This window comes from Pinus tabuliformis, chromosome 8 (genome assembly GCF_031772625.1).
Source record: "Pinus tabuliformis cultivar Carrire ecotype Pingquan chromosome 8, CPIR1, whole genome shotgun sequence".
In the NCBI taxonomy this organism is placed as follows: domain Eukaryota; kingdom Viridiplantae; phylum Streptophyta; class Pinopsida; order Pinales; family Pinaceae; genus Pinus; species Pinus tabuliformis.
In genome coordinates this window covers 1320371087-1320389927 of record NC_142294.1, presented here as the reverse complement: position 1 = coordinate 1320389927, position 18841 = coordinate 1320371087, and the positions used below count along the sequence as shown (strand labels likewise).

At 38.8% G+C, this 18841-nt stretch overlaps 1 protein-coding gene across 1 annotated transcript; it reads left to right on the top strand.

Annotated features, from left to right (window-relative positions):
• The first annotated feature begins 17713 nt into the window (after positions 1–17713).
• LOC149240345 (pentatricopeptide repeat-containing protein At2g15690, mitochondrial-like) lies at positions 17714–18235 on the top strand. Its single transcript, XM_089370145.1, has one exon. It carries the CDS (start codon positions 17714–17716, stop codon positions 18233–18235), a length of 522 nt encoding a protein of 173 aa, XP_089226271.1.
• The last annotated feature ends 606 nt before the right edge of the window (positions 18236–18841 follow it).

The following is an 18841-nucleotide window of genomic DNA, read 5'->3' as shown; positions in this document are numbered from 1 at the left end:
TCCCAAAGCTTCAGCTCGACAAACTTGAAGTGGTCATCTCAAGGGACTATCAACAGAAATAGCTAGGTATCCAGCCAGGAAGCCATTGGGATGGAAGCCTTCCCCCAAAAGACACCAAAAAGAGAGGAAGAAGAACCTATCTCCAACGAACAATCGAGATCGGGAAAATCCTGGTGGACTCATGCAGGTATGCTAAATTGACGAAGTACTATAAACCCTCTATTAATAGTTGATTCATGAAGCTTATATCATGGAACCTAAGGGGGCTCAACAGCCCAGGAAAACTCAGAATGTTAAAAAACATGATTAAAATGGAAAAGCCGCAACTTTTCTTTCTCCAGGAAACCAAGTGTAACAACTCTACACTAGGCAACATCCTCTCTAAAGCATGGCCAGGTTGTCAATCGGTGGCGGTGGATGCATCGGGCGCTTCAGGGGGGCTTTCCATTGCATGGAACACACAAGCGCTAACTCTCTCTGATTTCCACGCTTCTCATCACCTCATCCAGGCTGCCTTCCACATTCTAGGCACCAATATTCATGGAAACCTCTCAAATGTATATTTCCCGCAGGATGCAGGAAACAAAATAGCTCTTCTCAACACCATAGAAGCTCTGAATAACAACAGGAGGCATCCGCTCTGGATTATTGGAGGGGATTTTAACATGATCACCAAGCTGGAGGAAAAGATTGGGGGAAGAAATAGAATGGAACAGGAGAACACCCATTTCAAGGACTTCATTCAGAACACCTCTCTCATAGACTTGCCTTTTTGTAACGACACTTTCACTTGGAGCAATCGAAGAGCAGGAAAACATCAAATTGCCTCCAAATTGGATCGTTTCCTCATATCAGACAATGCGGTTCACCTAGGAGGAGACATTTCAGCTGCTATTCTTCCCCACACAGGTTCGGATCACTGGCCTATTGCCCTCCAGTGGCAACGACCAGGCGACTTCACCAGAAGACCCTTCCGCTTCGAAGAGTTCTGGCTCTCCCACCCATCTTTCAAAGACTTCGTCAAAACAACTTGGACAACCTTCACTCCGCCAGAAGGCTCCAAGATGTACCAGTTCCAACAGAAACTCAGATTTTTAAAAAACCATCTAAAGCATTGGAACAGTGAGACCTTTGGAAACATCTTTAAGGCGCAACATGACTTAAACAAGGAAATGGCAGAACTCCAGCAAAAAATAAGTACAGAGGGTCACACTGAGGGAACTCTGGAGCAGGAGCAGCGCATCCACAACCAGCTGGAGGAGAGGAGGAAGCAGGAGGAAATATATTGGAAGCAAAAGTCCAGGATCAGATGGCTGAAGGAGGGTGAACGAAACACCAAATTCTTCCACCGAACCACTGTTCAACGAAGAATGCATAACAACATCCCTTTCATTCAAAAACAAGGAGGGGAAAAAGTTGAGAAGCATGAGGAAATTGAGGAGGAGTTCCTTAATCACTTCAAGCATGTTCATCAAGAGCCCGATGAAGACAGGCGACCTGCAATAGAGAGAATTACTCATAATGTGCCAAAGTTAATCACGGAGGAACATAATGATCTTCTCCTTCGCCCTATTCTGACTCAGGAGGTGGATACGGCCATGTCCCAGCTTAAGGAAGGAAAAGCCCCTGGCCCGGACGGCTTCACCACAACTTTCTTTCACACTTTCTGGGAGCTGATAAAATTGGAGGTTTGGCAAATTGTAGAGGAATCGAGAGCTCTCCATTGGCTGCTTCCCTCTCTCAATTCAACTTTCATTGCCCTTATACCAAAAGAGGAGGATTCAATCACCCCGGACAAATACAGGCCAATTGCTCTTTGCAACGTTATATACAAAGTCATCTCCAAAGTTATCGCCAACAGGTTAAAGCCCCTCTTGCCACTGCTCATCTCTCCGGAACAATCTGGGTATGTGGAAGGGAGACAGATCATGGATGGCATTCTCCTCTCGCATGAGATCATACACTCCCTCAAGCAGTCCAAGCAGGCAGGTATGATTCTTAAGCTGGATCTTTCTAAGGCTTTTGATAAACTCAGTTGGACCTACATTCAGCAAATGCTAATTGCCTTTGGATTTTGTTCTATGTGGATCCGCTGGATCATGAGCCTTATTTCATCCTCCCTCTTCTCCATCCTCGTGAATGGGATCCCTTCCCACCCTTTCAAACCATCCCGTGGAATCAGGCAAGGTGATCCCCTCTCCCCCTTCCTCTTTGTTCTAATGGCTGAAGGTCTGGGTCGTCACATTAAACACGCCCTCCACTCTCAACAGCTCAAAGGACTTTCCGTTCACAACTCTCCAGCAACTTCTCATCAGCAGTTTGTTGATGACACCATGCTCTTTGGCTACCCTTCTGTCCAGGAAGCCTCCTGCTTCAAAGCCTTGCTCAATGACTTCTCTGAAGCCTCCGGAACCAGCATCAATAGCTCCAAATCACAGATCTTCTTCTTTCACACTCCTCCTGTCGTTAAGACTGCTGTTGCTCGAATCCTGGGATTCCCCATTGCAACTCTCCCCTCTAAATACCTTGGAGCCCCCCTTACTGCTTCAGCCATCAAGCACTCCTCCTGGTGTACTCTCATTGAGAAGCTCGAATCCCGTCTCAACCTCTGGACGCACAGAACTCTGAATTTGGCCAGTCGTGTAGTGCTCATAAAGTCAGTTCTTCAGGCAATGCCGCTCTATCTGTTCTCAATCCTAGCAGCGCCAAAATGGGTTTTAAAAAGAATCAGGGATCTACAGCATGGATTCCTATGGGGCAGTACGGCAACTAATCGCAAATGGGCCCTGGTAAAATGGACCACTGTTTGCACGCCCAAAGATAAAGGGGGCATTGGGCTGAGAGACCCTGCGCACAGAAACTCCATCATGAGCGCTAAAATCTGGTGGCAATGGCTCTCTAACCCAGAAACACCTTGGGCCAAAATTTGGACGGCCAAATATGTCAATCACAGACCTCAGGAGGAGCTCATCAGGTTCACTCCCAATGACAAAGGCTCGCTAATCTAGAATGCGGCCAAACAACACTTCCAGTTAATACAGCAGCATAGTTTTTGGGAAGTAAGAAACGGCAGAACTGCTCGATTCTGGACAGACGCCTGGAACCAAATGCCACAGCTCAGCCGCATTCTTCATCCGCCTCCGGACTTCACTGGGGAGGAGCAGCAGCAAGAAAAGATTCGACAGTATTGGACTCAGGAGACGGAACATGGATTCAGGAAATGGAAACAGGGTAACCAGTTAATCATTAATGAAAATCACCGAATTGCTGAGGAGCTGGAAAAGGAGCTACGCAAAAGAAGCATCAGACATGACGAAGGCAGAGACATTCTTCGCTGGGGGTACCAACCAAAAGGTGCCTTCACCACATCTGAGGCCTACAAAATCATATGTAATAACCCTGCTCCCCTTGACCCAATTTGGAGCAAAATCTGGGGTCTCGGATCCTGGCCCAAAGTCTCCTACTTCCTATGGTTGGTTGGTCATCAAAGAATCCTCACATGGGACAAACTTAGGCGCAGAAACTTTCACGGTCCCTCCATTTGTTATAATTGCAATCACCATGAGGAAACTCTTCAACACCTCCTGGACTCCTGCCCCTTAGCCAATCAGCTATGGGAAAAGGCAAGCTTCAGATGTCAAAGAAGATGCAGACTTGAGGACGACATCACCAACTCTTTAAGACACTGGCCACAGAATCCCTACAAAAGTGAGATTCTCAACCATTTATGGAACATAATCCCAGGGCTCCTCCTATGGAGCATATGGAAGGAAAGGAACAAACGCATATTCAAAAATCAGCGATCTCCGATAGAAAGTATTTGGAATATGCTTTGTGGGAATCTCAAAGAAACGCTGATGCTCCGATCATGGACGGAGGAGGACTTTCCGACTCTAGACAATGAGAAAGCCATTTTAGAAAACTGGCAAATGCATCTTCCTCAGGGATTACACAATAACGGCCCTTCTAAGAGCAGCATCATAAACAAAGTCACCTGGACTGCTCCTCCAAAGCATACCTTCAAGCTCAACTTTGATGGTGCCTCCAAAGGCAATCCTGGTATGGCTGGCTTTGGTGGAATTTTAAGGAATCACGAAGGCACTCCCCTGCAGCTCTACTTTGGGAACATTGGATGGGATACCAATAACTCGGCTGAGTTAGAGGGACTTTGGCAAGGGCTCCTTCTCGCTTGGAAACACAACTTCCAACCCCTGGAAGTAGAAGGAGACTCCCAGATCCTTATAAATATGGCCAAGCACCTCCTAAATGGATCTCAAGCAAGGAAAATTGCCACCAGTTGGAGGCTCGAAGCGAGACTGGAAGCCATTGAACAAGCGCTCCACAGCAACAGGGCCATCACCTTCAATCACATAAAAAGGGAAGGCAACAAGGTCGCTGACCTCTTGGCCAACATAGGGGTGGAAAATGAGAATACCCTTCTCACAGGAAAACTGGATATTATACCAAATAATGATCAGGCACAGGAATGCACTCGCCTGGTCCAAAGAGATGCAGCTCCCCCGGATGCGGGTGATAATGTGGACGGGACGCATGTTTAATGGAGGCCACATGCTAGCCATGCGTTTTCACAAGGGTTATGCATGCGAGACGACCTGTCTTCGGCCACTAAGGAATAAATGGATTGATATTTTCCAGAGGCAATTCAATGCTCTGCCCGGCTCTTTGGTTCGAATGGAGAGTGCAGTAATGGAGGACGGGTTTCGAGGTGGCGGCAAGGATGTTAAAAGCCGCAGTGGGTTGGCTCTCTGTGCGCCGGTTCATGCTCAGTCCATGGTTCTCTGTGTGCCGGTTCATGCTCAGTCTATGGTTCTCAGTGTGCCGGTTCATGCTCAGTCTATGGTTCTTCAGTCTATGGTTCTTGCCGTCAGGGCCAATTCGCTGACTGTTTTGGGTAGTCCTAAGCCTGGTCGGTTACTCAATTTCGAGCTGCACTATATTCTTGGTGACCCTGCAAATATGGTTAGGCCTCGACAGCGAATGCTCAGCCGTCGAGGTTCCTCCTGTGGCGGGTCTTCGCGCCCTCCAGTAGATGCTCCTTATCCCCATTGTTGCCACTGCTATTGCCATCGAACCTCTGAAGCCAACCCCCTTCAGTCTAGCCAATTTCTGGACTCAAGCGCTCCTGATTCTGATCCGGCTTCCACGCCTACATTTGGTTCCGCAATTTTCAATTTTAGCAGTTCTCTGAATAGACCCCGAATCAGTGCCCATGTGTCGGTTCTCTTCCTCGAAGACTCTTCGGATGATGGCGACTCTCAAGACAGTTGAGGGAAGCATCCTGCTGGTGGCTCAGAGAATGTCATGAAGAAGCCTGCGGATGTTCCAGAGAATGTCTCTAATCGCCCTCTGGCTCAGGAGGCGATGACCAACAAAGGGGACAATGTCAACATGGACATTGTTCCCACTGCAGCGGAGGTGGAGAATTATGGATGGTGTCGGGTGGTCGAGGAGGAGCCGGACGAATAACTGCACATCTGTTTGGACCCTCGGCCTCCCTCGCTGCTCAGGTTTTGTTTTGGTCTTATTGTTCATGTTATGTTGGCACATAGTCTGTTTATGGTATGTTGGTTCAGGGACGGGTCTGTCTTCCCCGCGTGGGATTATGCTGAAGTTCTGCTGGCGCCCCTGCAGGGGATGTAATGCTTTGGTCTGGTGCCCCTGCGAGGGCTGTTTATTTTTGGTCTAGCGCCCCTGCAAGGTCTGCTTATTTTTGGTCTGGCGCCCCTGCGAGGGTTGTTCATCTCTGGTCTAGCGCCCCTGCGAGGGTTGTTCATTTTTGGTCTTAGCTGTTCCAAAGTGCCACAACAGGCCTCTGGTTATTTTTGTCTTGAAATGATGTAACTGTTTTCTTGCTTTTGTATATAATAGATTAGTTTTAACGAGGAAAAAAAAATATATTATGGTTAGATAATCTATTTGATGTTTAACAAATCATATAATTTCCAAAGTTTCAATCTTGCACATCTAATTCAAAGCTAAATTACAGTTTATAGGTGAAGAATAAACCCTTCTATTTAATCATAAGTAATTAATAATTTCACCTATTCAAACAATTTAGAGATTTGGTCATCCAAAAAGCTTTAAAAACCAACAAAACATTTTAGATGTTTTGGCGTAATTCCTAACCTAGAATTATCTATGGCAGTACGACGTCAGACTGGCGTTGTTGCCGAGGAATGAAATTCTTGAAATATTTTCCCTGTGACAATGATTAAAGCTTACCATTTAATAGTGAATAAAATGTTAGTAGCCTCAAATCATTCACTTGGTGATTCCACAAAAATAAAATGGCTTCACGTAGACACACTAGGTCTCTCTCATATCCAAAACTTTATTCTCCACTATTAAATCCTGAGAGACTGGTAAGAATTGCCTCTACAAGACAACGACTAGAAGCCTCTACTTCTGCTTTTGTAATACATCCATTTAAAATTGTTTATGAAACTGATCCTTTTATACCTGTTCCAATTCCTCTTGAACTATCACATCTACCACCAAAAGTGTTAGAACTATTATCTAAAGGATTTGATTTGCAGTCAACTCTCCTTATTTATCAACTAGAATCTTATCAGATTCCTGAAATTCTTTCAAAATCTCCTAGATCAAAAAAATAATTAGGTATAGAATTACCAGAATTAAAACCTAGTGATTTTATTTCTTCAATAATTCACACTTACCCATCTACTTTTGTTAACTTTGAGGACAATTTTTATGTTTACACAAATCCTTTATTTGATAGTGAAGGAAATTTTGGTCCTGGAGAATAGAAATTAATAATACAAACACCAAGAAAAATAAAAAATTCCATAAATTCTTCCAACTTACCTTCACTCCCTACAACTCCCAAAATTTCATCCTCATCCCCTTCATCATCTTCATATTCTCAAATCTCATCCTCATCTTCCTCACCTTCATATAATCAAATGGTCAGTATTCAACCCATCATTCAGGCTTGTTATGCAGCCTTAGTTCTTCTCAATCATTTAAATAATTTCCCAGATGTATATCTAAAGCACTTACCTAGATTCAATGGTGAAATTGGTTTGTCTACTGAAGATCATCTCATAGCTTTCTTAGACTTTACTGACAATATGAATATAGAATGAAGATGTCTACATGAGATTTTTTGTTCAATCTCTTGAAGGAAATGTTAGGATTTGGTTTAGATAATTACGAGCTAATTCAATCCCTTCTTGGAATGAACTAGTTGCTATTTTTAAAAACCTATGGGGTGTTTAAAAGGATCCAGTTTACTATCTAACTTAATTTGATGACCTAAAAAGAAACCCTGGTGAACTCGTGGCTGATTTTATAAAGCGATTTAACAAAATTTACAATAAAATTCCACCTGATTGTAAGCCACCATTAGCTGTTGCTAAGGTCAAGTTCTCTAAAGGATTTTATGATGAATTTGCATTTATGCTCAGAGAAAGAACTTCTGTAACACTAGCAGACATGCAGACTAATGGTATTGAGGTTGAGGAAAATAGATCAACCTCAACCAAACTCAAAGCAAAGGCTAGAAAAGCTGAAAGGAAAATGAAAGCTAGGGAAGAAGGATGTTCTTCTTCTAAAGGAAAAACTGAGGATCAAAAAATTGATGAAATCACTTCCTTAGAAATATTTCAAATAGGATTTCAAAGATTGAAACATAACCTAGAATTATTCAACAAGCATCAGATAGACCTTAGGATCGATACAAAAGACCTTTCCAACCCAAGATATTACAAAAACCTAATCCTGATCAACAAATTCAACCACCGTTGATCATTAGTGATCAAGAAACCAAAGAAACTGGATGATTAGTTACTAATGACATAAATTATTTCGATAATAAATCATAACAGAATGTTATAATTCCATTTTCCAATGATCAAGCTTTAATTTAAAATCAAGAATGTTCACGGGTTTCTAAATATCAATCCTTCTTAGAGTTTATAATAGATTAATTAAATAGAAGATATGATTTGATGCCTATACTAAGCCATGGTAGGCCATCCAAGAATTTTCCAATCAATGAGCCTCCAGTAAAAACTACTGAAACCCAAACAACTGTAATTCAACCATTAACTCAACCCAATGAACATAATATTTTTGAAAAAATTGTTCCAACAATTTTCAATGTAGAAAAAGATTTAGAGAGAGTCAAAATCCATGTTCCACTGTTTGAACTCTCTAAAAACCCAAGATAAAAAAAACCAAGTATCAAAGTGGATCCAATCCTCGATAATAGATGCTAATAGGGACGTGAATAGTTTGCAAGATGAAAAACCATGAGTTCTTTTTCATCCTAGTCCTGACATGAGTGATGAGAACATTACCCCCTTTTATGTCACTCTCAAAGTTCATGATTTTCTTCTATACAACTATATGTTAGACTTTGGGACCTCTCATAATTTCATGCCCAAATTAATCATGGATCAATTGCAATTACAAATTACTAGACCTTACCATGATTTGTACACCTTTGACTCCAAGAAAGTTCCTTGTCTCGGACTGATTAAAGACCTAGTTGTAACTTTAGCACAAATCCCTGTAAAATTTGTAGTACTAGACATTGTAGTCACAAATATCCCTCCCAAATTTGGAATGTTGTTATCAGGCTCATGTTGTGTAAAAATAAGGGGGAATATGTAGATGGACATGTCCTATGCTACTATCCCTATATATGGGGGTGAACATCTTAGGTTATACAGAGAGGTAAGATTCATTAACACCATTTGTAGGGCTGATCAAGAAATAAATCATCTGATTTATGTTTTTGATCAAGATTTTGGATGCTTCACATTGTCATCTAATGATCTCCAAAATTCCTAGCTTAGCATTGAACAGATTGTGAACAAACCTAAATGTATAAAAATTGATGTGTGGAAGTTATACTTTGATGGCACTTTTTCTAAACATGGGGTTGGAGCGGGGATTCTATTAATTTCTCCAGATAGAGAAAACATAACCCAATCATTTAATTTAGACTTCAATGTTACTAATAATGTAGCAGAATATGAAGCCGTAATTTTAGGCCTTGATTTGGTTAAAAGTCTGAAAGTTCAAAACTTAAGTGTTTTGAGCGACTCTGAATTAATTGTCAAACAAGTAAGAAAACTATGCCAAGTAAAACATCCTAGGCTTAGATCTTACTGAAATGAGGTATGGGATTCTATAGAAAACTATTTCCAAGCTTTTAACATCACAACAATCCCAAGAGATGAGAACATTTATGTAGACTCTTTAGTAGTTTCTGCAAGCTCCTTTAAAACTCCTGATCCAATGCAACTCCAATATCACATTTAGGTAAAATATAGGCCTTCAATCCCTCAGAATCTTAAACACTAGAAAGTGTTTGAAGGTGATGAACAATTGAAGAGTTTCCTAAAGACAATTGATGATTTTTCAGCTTTGGAAATTGAGAAAGAAAAAATTATTGATCATAAATCAACTCATGAAAATGAACCCTTGCAATTTCATAACAAAATAGTTGATCATAATAACCTCCAATTGCTAAAAAATTACATTCCCAAGGGTCTATTCCCTCTTGAAAGGCTTTTTTATCATAATGATGTTTTAAAAACTTCATTATTAAACACATCACAAGAGGATGTAGAAGGCTATGACCTTTGAACCGATGAAGAAATTAAGAATGTGAAAGTTTCAACATCCTTACCCAAGGATATGAAAGACAAGTATATCAATCTATTAAACAAATATAAAGATGTATTTGTCTAGTCCTATGATGAGCTCAAAACTTATGATACAAATCTTATAGAGCATAAGATCCCTTTAAGACTAGAAGACAAACCATTCCAATAGAAATTAAGAAGAATTAATCCAATTTTGATTTCGACCATAGAAAAATAACTAAATAAATTGTTGGATGCTAAGACTATTGTTCCTCTTAGCTTTTCTGAGTGGATTGCAAATTTAGTTCCTATAAGAAAAAAGAATGGTGAACTTAGGTTGTGTGTGGATTTTATGAATCTGAACAAATCATCCTTAAAATACAATTAGCCATTCCCTAAAATGGATCAATTAATGCAAAGAGTTTCAGGTTCTAATAGAATTTCCATGCTAGATGGTTTCTCTAGATACAACCAAATTTTGGTAAGTCTAGAAGACAGAGAGAAAACAACATTCACAATTCCCTCATGTACATTCATGTATTCTAGGATGCCATTTGTCTTAACCAATGCAGGAGCAACATTTCAAAGGGTAATGGATTTATATTTTGTTCGTAAAATCAATAATTTTATTGTTATTTATCTGGATGATCTAACTGTGTTTTCAGATTCTGATGAAAAGCACTTAAAGCACTTGAGAAAGGTTTTTGACATGTGCATAAAGCCCGAAATCTCGCTCATCCAAAAAAATCTTTGTTTTCCATAAAGAAAGGAAAGTTACTTGGCCAAATCATCTCAAAACAAGTAGTGTTAATTGATGCAAAATGAGTCTCAGTTATTGAGGTGATTGGTCTCCCCAAAAATAAAAAGGAAATTCAAGCTTTTTTTAAGGAGATTTATACCAAACTATGCTAAAATTATTAAAGATATTACTGACATGTTAAAGAAATATCATGAGATTAAATGTATAGTGTAGGCAAGTTATGCATTTACACAAATCAAAAAGGCCATTTCTAAAGCCCCAGTACTAGCTAGTCCTAATTTTATAAAACCCTTCGGTATTTTCTCTTTTTCCTCTAACACCACTTGTGTTGTTGTTTTATAGAAAAAGATTGATAACCAAGATGACCAGCCAATTTCTTTATTTAGTAAAGTTATGAGAGATTCAGAGCTAAAATATGACATCATTGAAAAACAAGCCTATGACCTTGTACAAGCTCTAAAAGGTTTCAGAACTTATGTCCTTCATTCCCCTATTACTTCCTATGTCCCAAACAATGTTGTCAAAACTGTTTTGACCCAACCTAATATAGATGGGATACAGATAACTAAAATTCTTGAATTTGATCTAGACATCAAATCCACTAAGCTCGTAAAAGGAAAGGGTTTAGCCAAGTTATTGGCTGAATCTAATTGTAAAGTTCTGGGATAAACACCAACATGCAAATATCAGGAGAGAAGAATCCACAAGAACCTTCCGCTAGTTCAGGAGAGAAGAATCCACAAGAACATTATTCTTCTAAAGACTTAGCTCCTTTTCCACTTCATATTGAGGAAAAAAATTATGTTATCTGAATGGTATGTTGATATTTTACACTTTCTTCGTGATTTTGAATACCCTCTTGATTTCGAAAAAAATCAATGCAGAACTCTTAGATTAAAGGCTATGAAGTATTGTATTATCAATGCTAACATTTATTGTAAAGATCCATTAAACATCTTACTTCTATGTCTGACTAAGAGTGAAATACAAGGAGTTATAGATTCGTTTCATGAAGGAATATGTGGGGGTCATTATGCTTGGAGAGTAATAACACACAAGATTTTGAGAGTAAGTTTCTATTAGCCAAAGTTGTTTTCATAGGTTGGATAAAAGGTCAGAAGCTACATTCCATGTCAAATTTTTGCTAGTAGACAAAGAGTAGCAGAACTCCCCCTTGTTCTAGTTTTGATTCACGCACCCTTGTTATAGTGGGGACTAGATTTCATTGGAGAGATACATCCAGCATCCAACAATCAACACAGATGGATCTTAAATGCCACATATTATTTTATAAAATGGGTAGAAGCTATCCCAGTAAAAAATGCTACATATGTTGTTATGATTAAATTTATTGAGGAAAATATATTATCTCGATTTGGATGTCCTCAATAGAGAGTCACAAATAATGCACGGGTATTTAGTAATGTTAAAATGATAGAATTTTGCAAGAAATATCAGATTTTATTGCATCATTATACTCCATACTATTCTCAAGGGAATGGATTGGAAGAGTCATGTAATAAGATTTTGGTAAAATTCATCAAAAAGGTACTTGAAAATCATAAGAGAAACGGGGACAATCATCTCAAGTATGTAGTTTGGACCAACATAATTTCACCCAAAGAGCAACAGGTAAATCCCCTTTTCCACTTGTCTATGGAACTGAGGCTATTCTTCCTACATAGTTAGCTTTCCCTATCATGAAGTTTTTACAAGAGTCAAATGAAGAACTTGATGATTTTTCTAGGAGAATTAATCAAATTATAGAATTAAATGAAGATAGAGAGAAAGTTCAGTACAAACTTCGTCAATATCAAAACAATATGAAAACTTTGTTTGATAGGAAAGCTAGAGAAAGAGATTTCAGGGAAGGGGATCCAATTTTGAAATGGGATGCCCGAAGATAAGAAAAATGAAAACATGGAAAGTTTGATAACCTTTGGTTGGGGCCATTCAACATTGCAAAGGTTAAAGGAAACAATACTTTCATTCTACAAAACATGGAAGGGAGACATTATTCATTGCATATCAATGGACAATATCTCAAGCACTATATTGGGTACTGAAAAATGTTACAACCATAATTCATTGTACATTTCTGATTTTACGTACATTTTCATGGCAAGTGTGATTTTCATGGAAAAGACTCCATAACCCAAAGAGAAGGCACATGGATTTGCATGTTCTATGCATCTTACAGGGAAACACAGTCCCCAGATGCACCCAATGTTGTAACAATATTCTGCATTTTACATTTATATGTCAAAAAAATAAAAAACAAAGAAAAAGAAAGAAAGAAAAAATAAAAAGGGATAGAAAATGAAAATTATTGATAAAAAAAAGAAATAAATCCCTAAGAAAAATCAAAATATGTGCGCTAGACTAAATTCCGCATTAGGTAGTTAATTAATTGTTTTTAATTAGTTTAATCACAATTAGACCATGGTTAGCAAGTTGTAATAAAGTTTTAAATTGAAATGACATCCTTGTCGTGTTGTGATATCACGGGCGCAATAACTGACCACCGTGATCTTCTCCACCCGATCAACATTGGAGAAAGCAATTCCCGCCCCCCCACCTCTCTGACATTTAACAGGAGCGGCCAAAAAGAAATTTTAAGTCAAACAATTATAGCAACATGTCAATCACTGAGGAAGTTCATACCCCCCATTTGAACACCACTTAACACCACCCCCCCTAAAATCTGCCACCAACCATTGTCGAAACCACCCACACCTTTTTTTACTGTTTTTGATCCCGCCATATCCACTCCGCTGCTGCCACCTATCCATTGCCCATTACATAATTTTAAAATCGTTACCCAACCGTATTCGTTGTCGCCATAAATACCCCGCGCCCATATCAAATTTCAGAAATGGTTAGTTCCCCTCTTTATATAATAAACTGATAGTTTTCCTTTATCCCTTTTACACATTATGTTAAGGAAAGTTGTGTACTAAGCTCCAGTACAACCTCAGCAAAACAGCCCAGCATTCAACACCTGCAAGCCAGCCAATTACCTAGTAAACATCAGTTCATGTCCTTGTATTGTTTCCAATGTCTTCTTCGAATGGAAAATCTAGAATGACTGAGGAAAACCCCATGCTCCCGCCTATGATAGACTTGGACCATTTTCCATTAGTGGACCAAGAGTACAAGATTTAAGAGACACGGTATGAATTTGATTTGTATGAGTTACACAACTGGATGAAACAAAAGTTCGTTGACCTCAATGATGAATTGATCCTGTGGAATTTTTTCCTACCTCAATTCATATTCCCAGACAAAGGGTTGTTTTTCCAGATTGAATCCTCAACTCCACCACATCCGTTTTCTATAGTACCCCTCATGAATCTCTACAAAAATCATACCTTCACTCAACTAGCTAAGAGTTTTGATATTTTTCTACCTGAAAATGTTGAATTTCCTAGAATTAATCTAACTTAACTAGCTTCAATGTTTCCATAGATGACCACACACATCATTTCAATAATTTCCTGTTTTCTAGGTTATCAATCTGACCAATGGGTTGATGACATCATCCTAGGGTTTTTGTCAGTAATTTCTAAAGATGAGAAACCTTCTATTATCTTCAATTACAGTGAGTTCTTAGCACATACTATCCGTGATCAATTCATGAAGTTTTGTACAGAAGGGGCCTTCACATGCATCAATGTTTGTATATTTGTTTGTATTCTATCAGTCAGACATGTTTTCAATTCCACTACAAAAGTTATATGAACAAGGAAACTGCAATCTATGATTCATTGGACCTCACTGGTTAGGAAAAATACAAATGAATTCTCTTTCAGTGACTACCCAAATCAATTTCGATACACAGTTTCCTATTTACTTAATAGTTATTTAATCCTTACAATTTTTTCTGAAATTAAAGGATTCTTCATCTTAGTGAACAAACAAAGACAAGAGATTGGTATCTATACCAAAACTATATAAAGATTAGAGTGTATAATTGTGAGCTTCCTCCATATAGGTTGCCAAAGTTTGTACCTATCCAAATTTTTTCACTGGAATACATCAGACATATGATAAATATGAATGAGCTGCACTTTGCGTCAGCTAAGAGAAAGTCCCAATTTAAAATAAAAACTCAAGTTGGACCTTTCATCTGTAATGCCATAATAACAACAAAGGAGGAAATTCTTCTCTTAAAGGAAATGAAATATAAAATTAGTTTTTCCTGGTCTTATGATCCCTTGGGGATCATTTCCAAGCTAAGGGTAGAACATAAAACTATTCCTTATGCTCATACTCCTAGACTACAAATTGAGTAGTATATGAATCAGGAGGAGTGGCAAGAGAACACATTGTAGGAAGCATAAGAGCAGAGTTTTACTCCTACAACATATGAGACTCAAGCTCCCCAAGAAAAACATGCAAAGAGAGTAAGGGAAACTATTTCCCCTTCATTTACAAAAATCCAACAAACAAAGTTTGTGATGTACAAGAAGAAGAAAAAGAATCCTCTTGAGGACTCCTCTCTGGAATAAAGCACAAATACTACACTAGTCTTGACAGGTCCTCATGCTACTAGATTTCCTCGAATTGAAGAAATTTTTAGAGGGTCACCAGCAACTTCAGCTTCTCAAGATCCATTGGAAACATCCCAAACAAGAGAATTTCCCCATGCTCATACTGAACCAAGATTTTTTTCTAGGTACAAGGAAATCAAAAGGAAAAATGAAGCATTGAAGCCTACCACTTATACAGGATTCTGGAAACAAACTTTAGCTTCTGAGCACAGATTACTTTCTGCCTTCGACACTGAGAAAGGGCTAATGTAAATGGCATTCCCTAAACCTAAAATCCCATTTCCCAAGACTGTTAAAGACTATAATAAAACAATCTTTTCATTTGACTCAAAGGATATTCATCCTATTTACCATATTGATTTACATAAACAAGATGTGGAAATGATCTATTCAACTTTAACCAGTTCAGCCATGGAAAAATCTAAGTTGCAGGTTTCATTGAGTAATATGAAGTCCCAGTTAAAGATGGAAAATATTTCTTCTCTAGCAAAGGATACTAAGATAAAATCTTTGGAGGATCTAGTAATTAAATTGGGATATGATCCCAGAAATGTTAAATTTGTTGAGGAAATCATTAAGTAGAAAAATGTTAACATTCAGGTATTAAGAAAACAATTAAAACTTCTTACTACTGAATATCCTTAGACTAAAGACATTGGTGAACTAGAGAAGGAAAAAGAGAACATGTTCAAAATTATAATTAAACAAAATACAGATATACAAAAGATTGATACAGAATTAGAAACTTTGTTAAAGGAGAAAGAACATCAAGCAACTCAAGCAGTAGTTATTCCTTTAGCAACAATTTCAATTACATGTATTTCAACAGCAGGGGCTTCCACTTCAACAATTACTATAGTAGAAGAGATACAGTCCATTGATCCAGTAACTGATCTAGCTAAGGCCATGGGAGATATATCATTAAGGGGATAGGAAATTGAGAAATTGAAAGCACGTCTTCACAACCTCCAAGAACAGAAAATTATGATTGACAATGCATATGTGGTAGAAATCAAAAGGGTCACAGGTTGACTCAAAGAATAGACACTTTGGAAAATGAATCATCATTTTCTCAAACACTTACATAGGCCAAAGAAAATATATGGAAAGACATAGATGAATCCATGACGTATTTGTGGCCATCAATTGAAATTCTATTTTGTTAAACACACACATGGCAACAACAGAATATGAATGATAAACAGGAGAGTAAATTTATTATTAACAAATGATATACATTTATAGTACATGGTGTGACCCTTGGATTCATATTCCAAGTGGTCTCTTCGACTCCTTTTGGCTGTTCAGCTTCCACACCAACCCTTAGAGGATTAGGTGTCCAACATTCCACTCTTAATCCAAAGGGTTATGTATGAGTCCAAGAAGAGAGCTGTAATACAAAACGTGCAAAAATGCATGGCAGCACTAGGTTGAATGTGCTCTCTGAAATGTTGGTATAAAGGGTGGTGGTTTAAGGATGACCATCAACACTGGAAGGCTTAGTGCAGTTCCCAGAACTCTTCCAAGTCTGGCATGAAGCTCAAGTCTTCTGCTAGAGGAAGTGCTTCTGATGTTTTGAAGAGGGAAACCTTCAACCATGAAAGGGAGGTTTCACCTCGCATAAAAGGGAGAACTTCAACCTAAAAAGGGAAGTCTCAACCTGTGATGGTTTAAGGATGACCAACAACTCTGGAATGTTTAATGCAATTCCTGGAACTCTTCCAAAATTGGCAAGAAGCTGAAGTCTTCTGCTAGAGAAAGTGTCCCCGATTCTTTGAAGAGGTGTCACAAACTGAAGGCATGCTCAGGGGCACATTTCTCTCTAGCAACAACGATGAATCTGGTATGGCAGGTTGTGGCTTAGGCTCGCTTGATGTGACTTTGAAGCTTGTAGATGACCATCATTTCTCCCCCTGTCAGATACAAGGTGAGATGATGGAGAAAACTCAACTTCCACACTATTCAATACTCTAGAACAAGTTTGGACATATGAATGAAATATCTTCTTGGCTATTGATGCCCATTGCCAAGAAACAATCCATCTAATATGAATCTGTGTTCTTGCAGCAGGTTTGTTTTTGAAGCATCTGTTTGAAGAATGAATCATTTTATGATAGTGCTTACATGGATGAAGATCAAAACAGTGATCTTTCAGATGGCCAACTCAGTCACAATGTTGGCATTTCACAATCTATTGTTGTGGAAGAGGGGAAGAATCTGGAACAGCTGGAGGTGAACTGTCATGAGGAGCAGTTGAAGATGAACCGTCCTGAATCAATCCAGCACTTTGAAATTGGATTGGTTTGGAGTAGTCTAGAATATGAAAGGACACATCCTTGTCATGTCCAAGACCAGTTCTATGATTGTTGTGGACAAGCTCTTCCCAAGGTTTGATGACCGACTTGGGAAGTTCAAGCTAAATTTCTTCTTTTGCATGCAAATTTGTTGTTGCATTAGGCACTGAATCTGAATTTGCAACATTATTGACTTGTTGTTTATGGGAGTCTGTTTCATTGTTATAAACAGAACAGGTTCAAAATGACGACTCCATTGTTGTAATTATGCTTGTTGTAGCTGAGATTCAAGCTACAAAAATTCATTCTTGTCATGTACATCTTGAAAACAACTGTGAATATAGGTGAGAAAATCCTTGCTGATTTTGATTGTATTATCCATAGTAGAGAGTATTATATTGTCCAGTAACTCTAATATTGCACCATTTGGAGCCATTTTTTTTTAACCTCAAAAAAAATAGTAAAAAAATGAGGACCTCAATGCACTCCAAACTCTACTACAATGCCAATGGCAATAGTTTTCCTTTGATCGATGTGAGAATATTGTGTAAACAGGGTTGCTTGAATGAAACCCTAAATATTTTACGCTTTATTGCCAACTCTATGGATTCTTCTACATATGTTTCTCTGTTGGAGGCTTGCATTCGAGACAAAGCTTTACCAGAAGCCAAAATACTACACACTCACATTAATCAGATCGAAATTAAAGCAGACAATCTTTTACGTAATGCACTTGTTAAAATGTATGTTAAGTGCGAAAAGTTGGCAGACGCTCACAGAGTTTTCAATCGAATGATTCAACGAGATGGGTGCTCATGGACTCTTATGATGGCAGCCTATGCAAGGCATGGCTTTCCTGAGGAGGCATTGTCATTGCTTCACCAAATGAAACAAGCGGGCATCCGAGCCAATAACTTGACCTTCACCATATATTGCACTGCCAGAAGTTTACAGTACTGCATGTTCCATGGGTCCAGTGAACGACGTTAACATTGATTTACATACCAATGTACCAATTTTGTCAAACCGATACTCCCTCTGTGCAGACCATCAATCCAACATTTGTAAACTCCAGTTGGTTTATTGAGGATGAAATGTGAATGGCACACGCGCTAGGCACTGAAGTGAAAATGCATCTGGCAGCCCCTCAATCAAGGCAGACATCCTACAATTCCTAAAAAGAAAAAATCATATGATTTTTGCAATAGCGTGAATCTAGATATCAATTATTAGCTTCTTCTGAAGACCACAAAGCCTTTAGAAACATGACTAAATATAATTGCATATTAGATTTGGAGGAAAATACAAAAAATCATAAATGTGTCATCAACAAATCACGAAGACCATCAGCAAGTGTGAACAAGTTCTACGATCGATGTGGAAGGACAGTAACCAATGTGCCCATTCAGTAAATTGCTCAGCCCAACACATGGAGGAGGTCCCCAACAGTTCTTTTGCTCCACGTACAGTGACATGAATATCATATGAATATAACCATTTCCTGCGCAAAAGAATCAATTCTTGCCCAAAACACGAGTACGCCTTCCACCACCAGAGATGTTATATGCAGGTCCAAGAATTGTTTTGAAATGGGAA

Bases quoted from the DNA above. Each gene is read 5' to 3' on its own strand.
- LOC149240345 (XM_089370145.1), top strand. From the start codon at position 17,714: ATGAGGACCTCAATGCACTCCAAACTCTACTACAATGCCAATGGCAAT.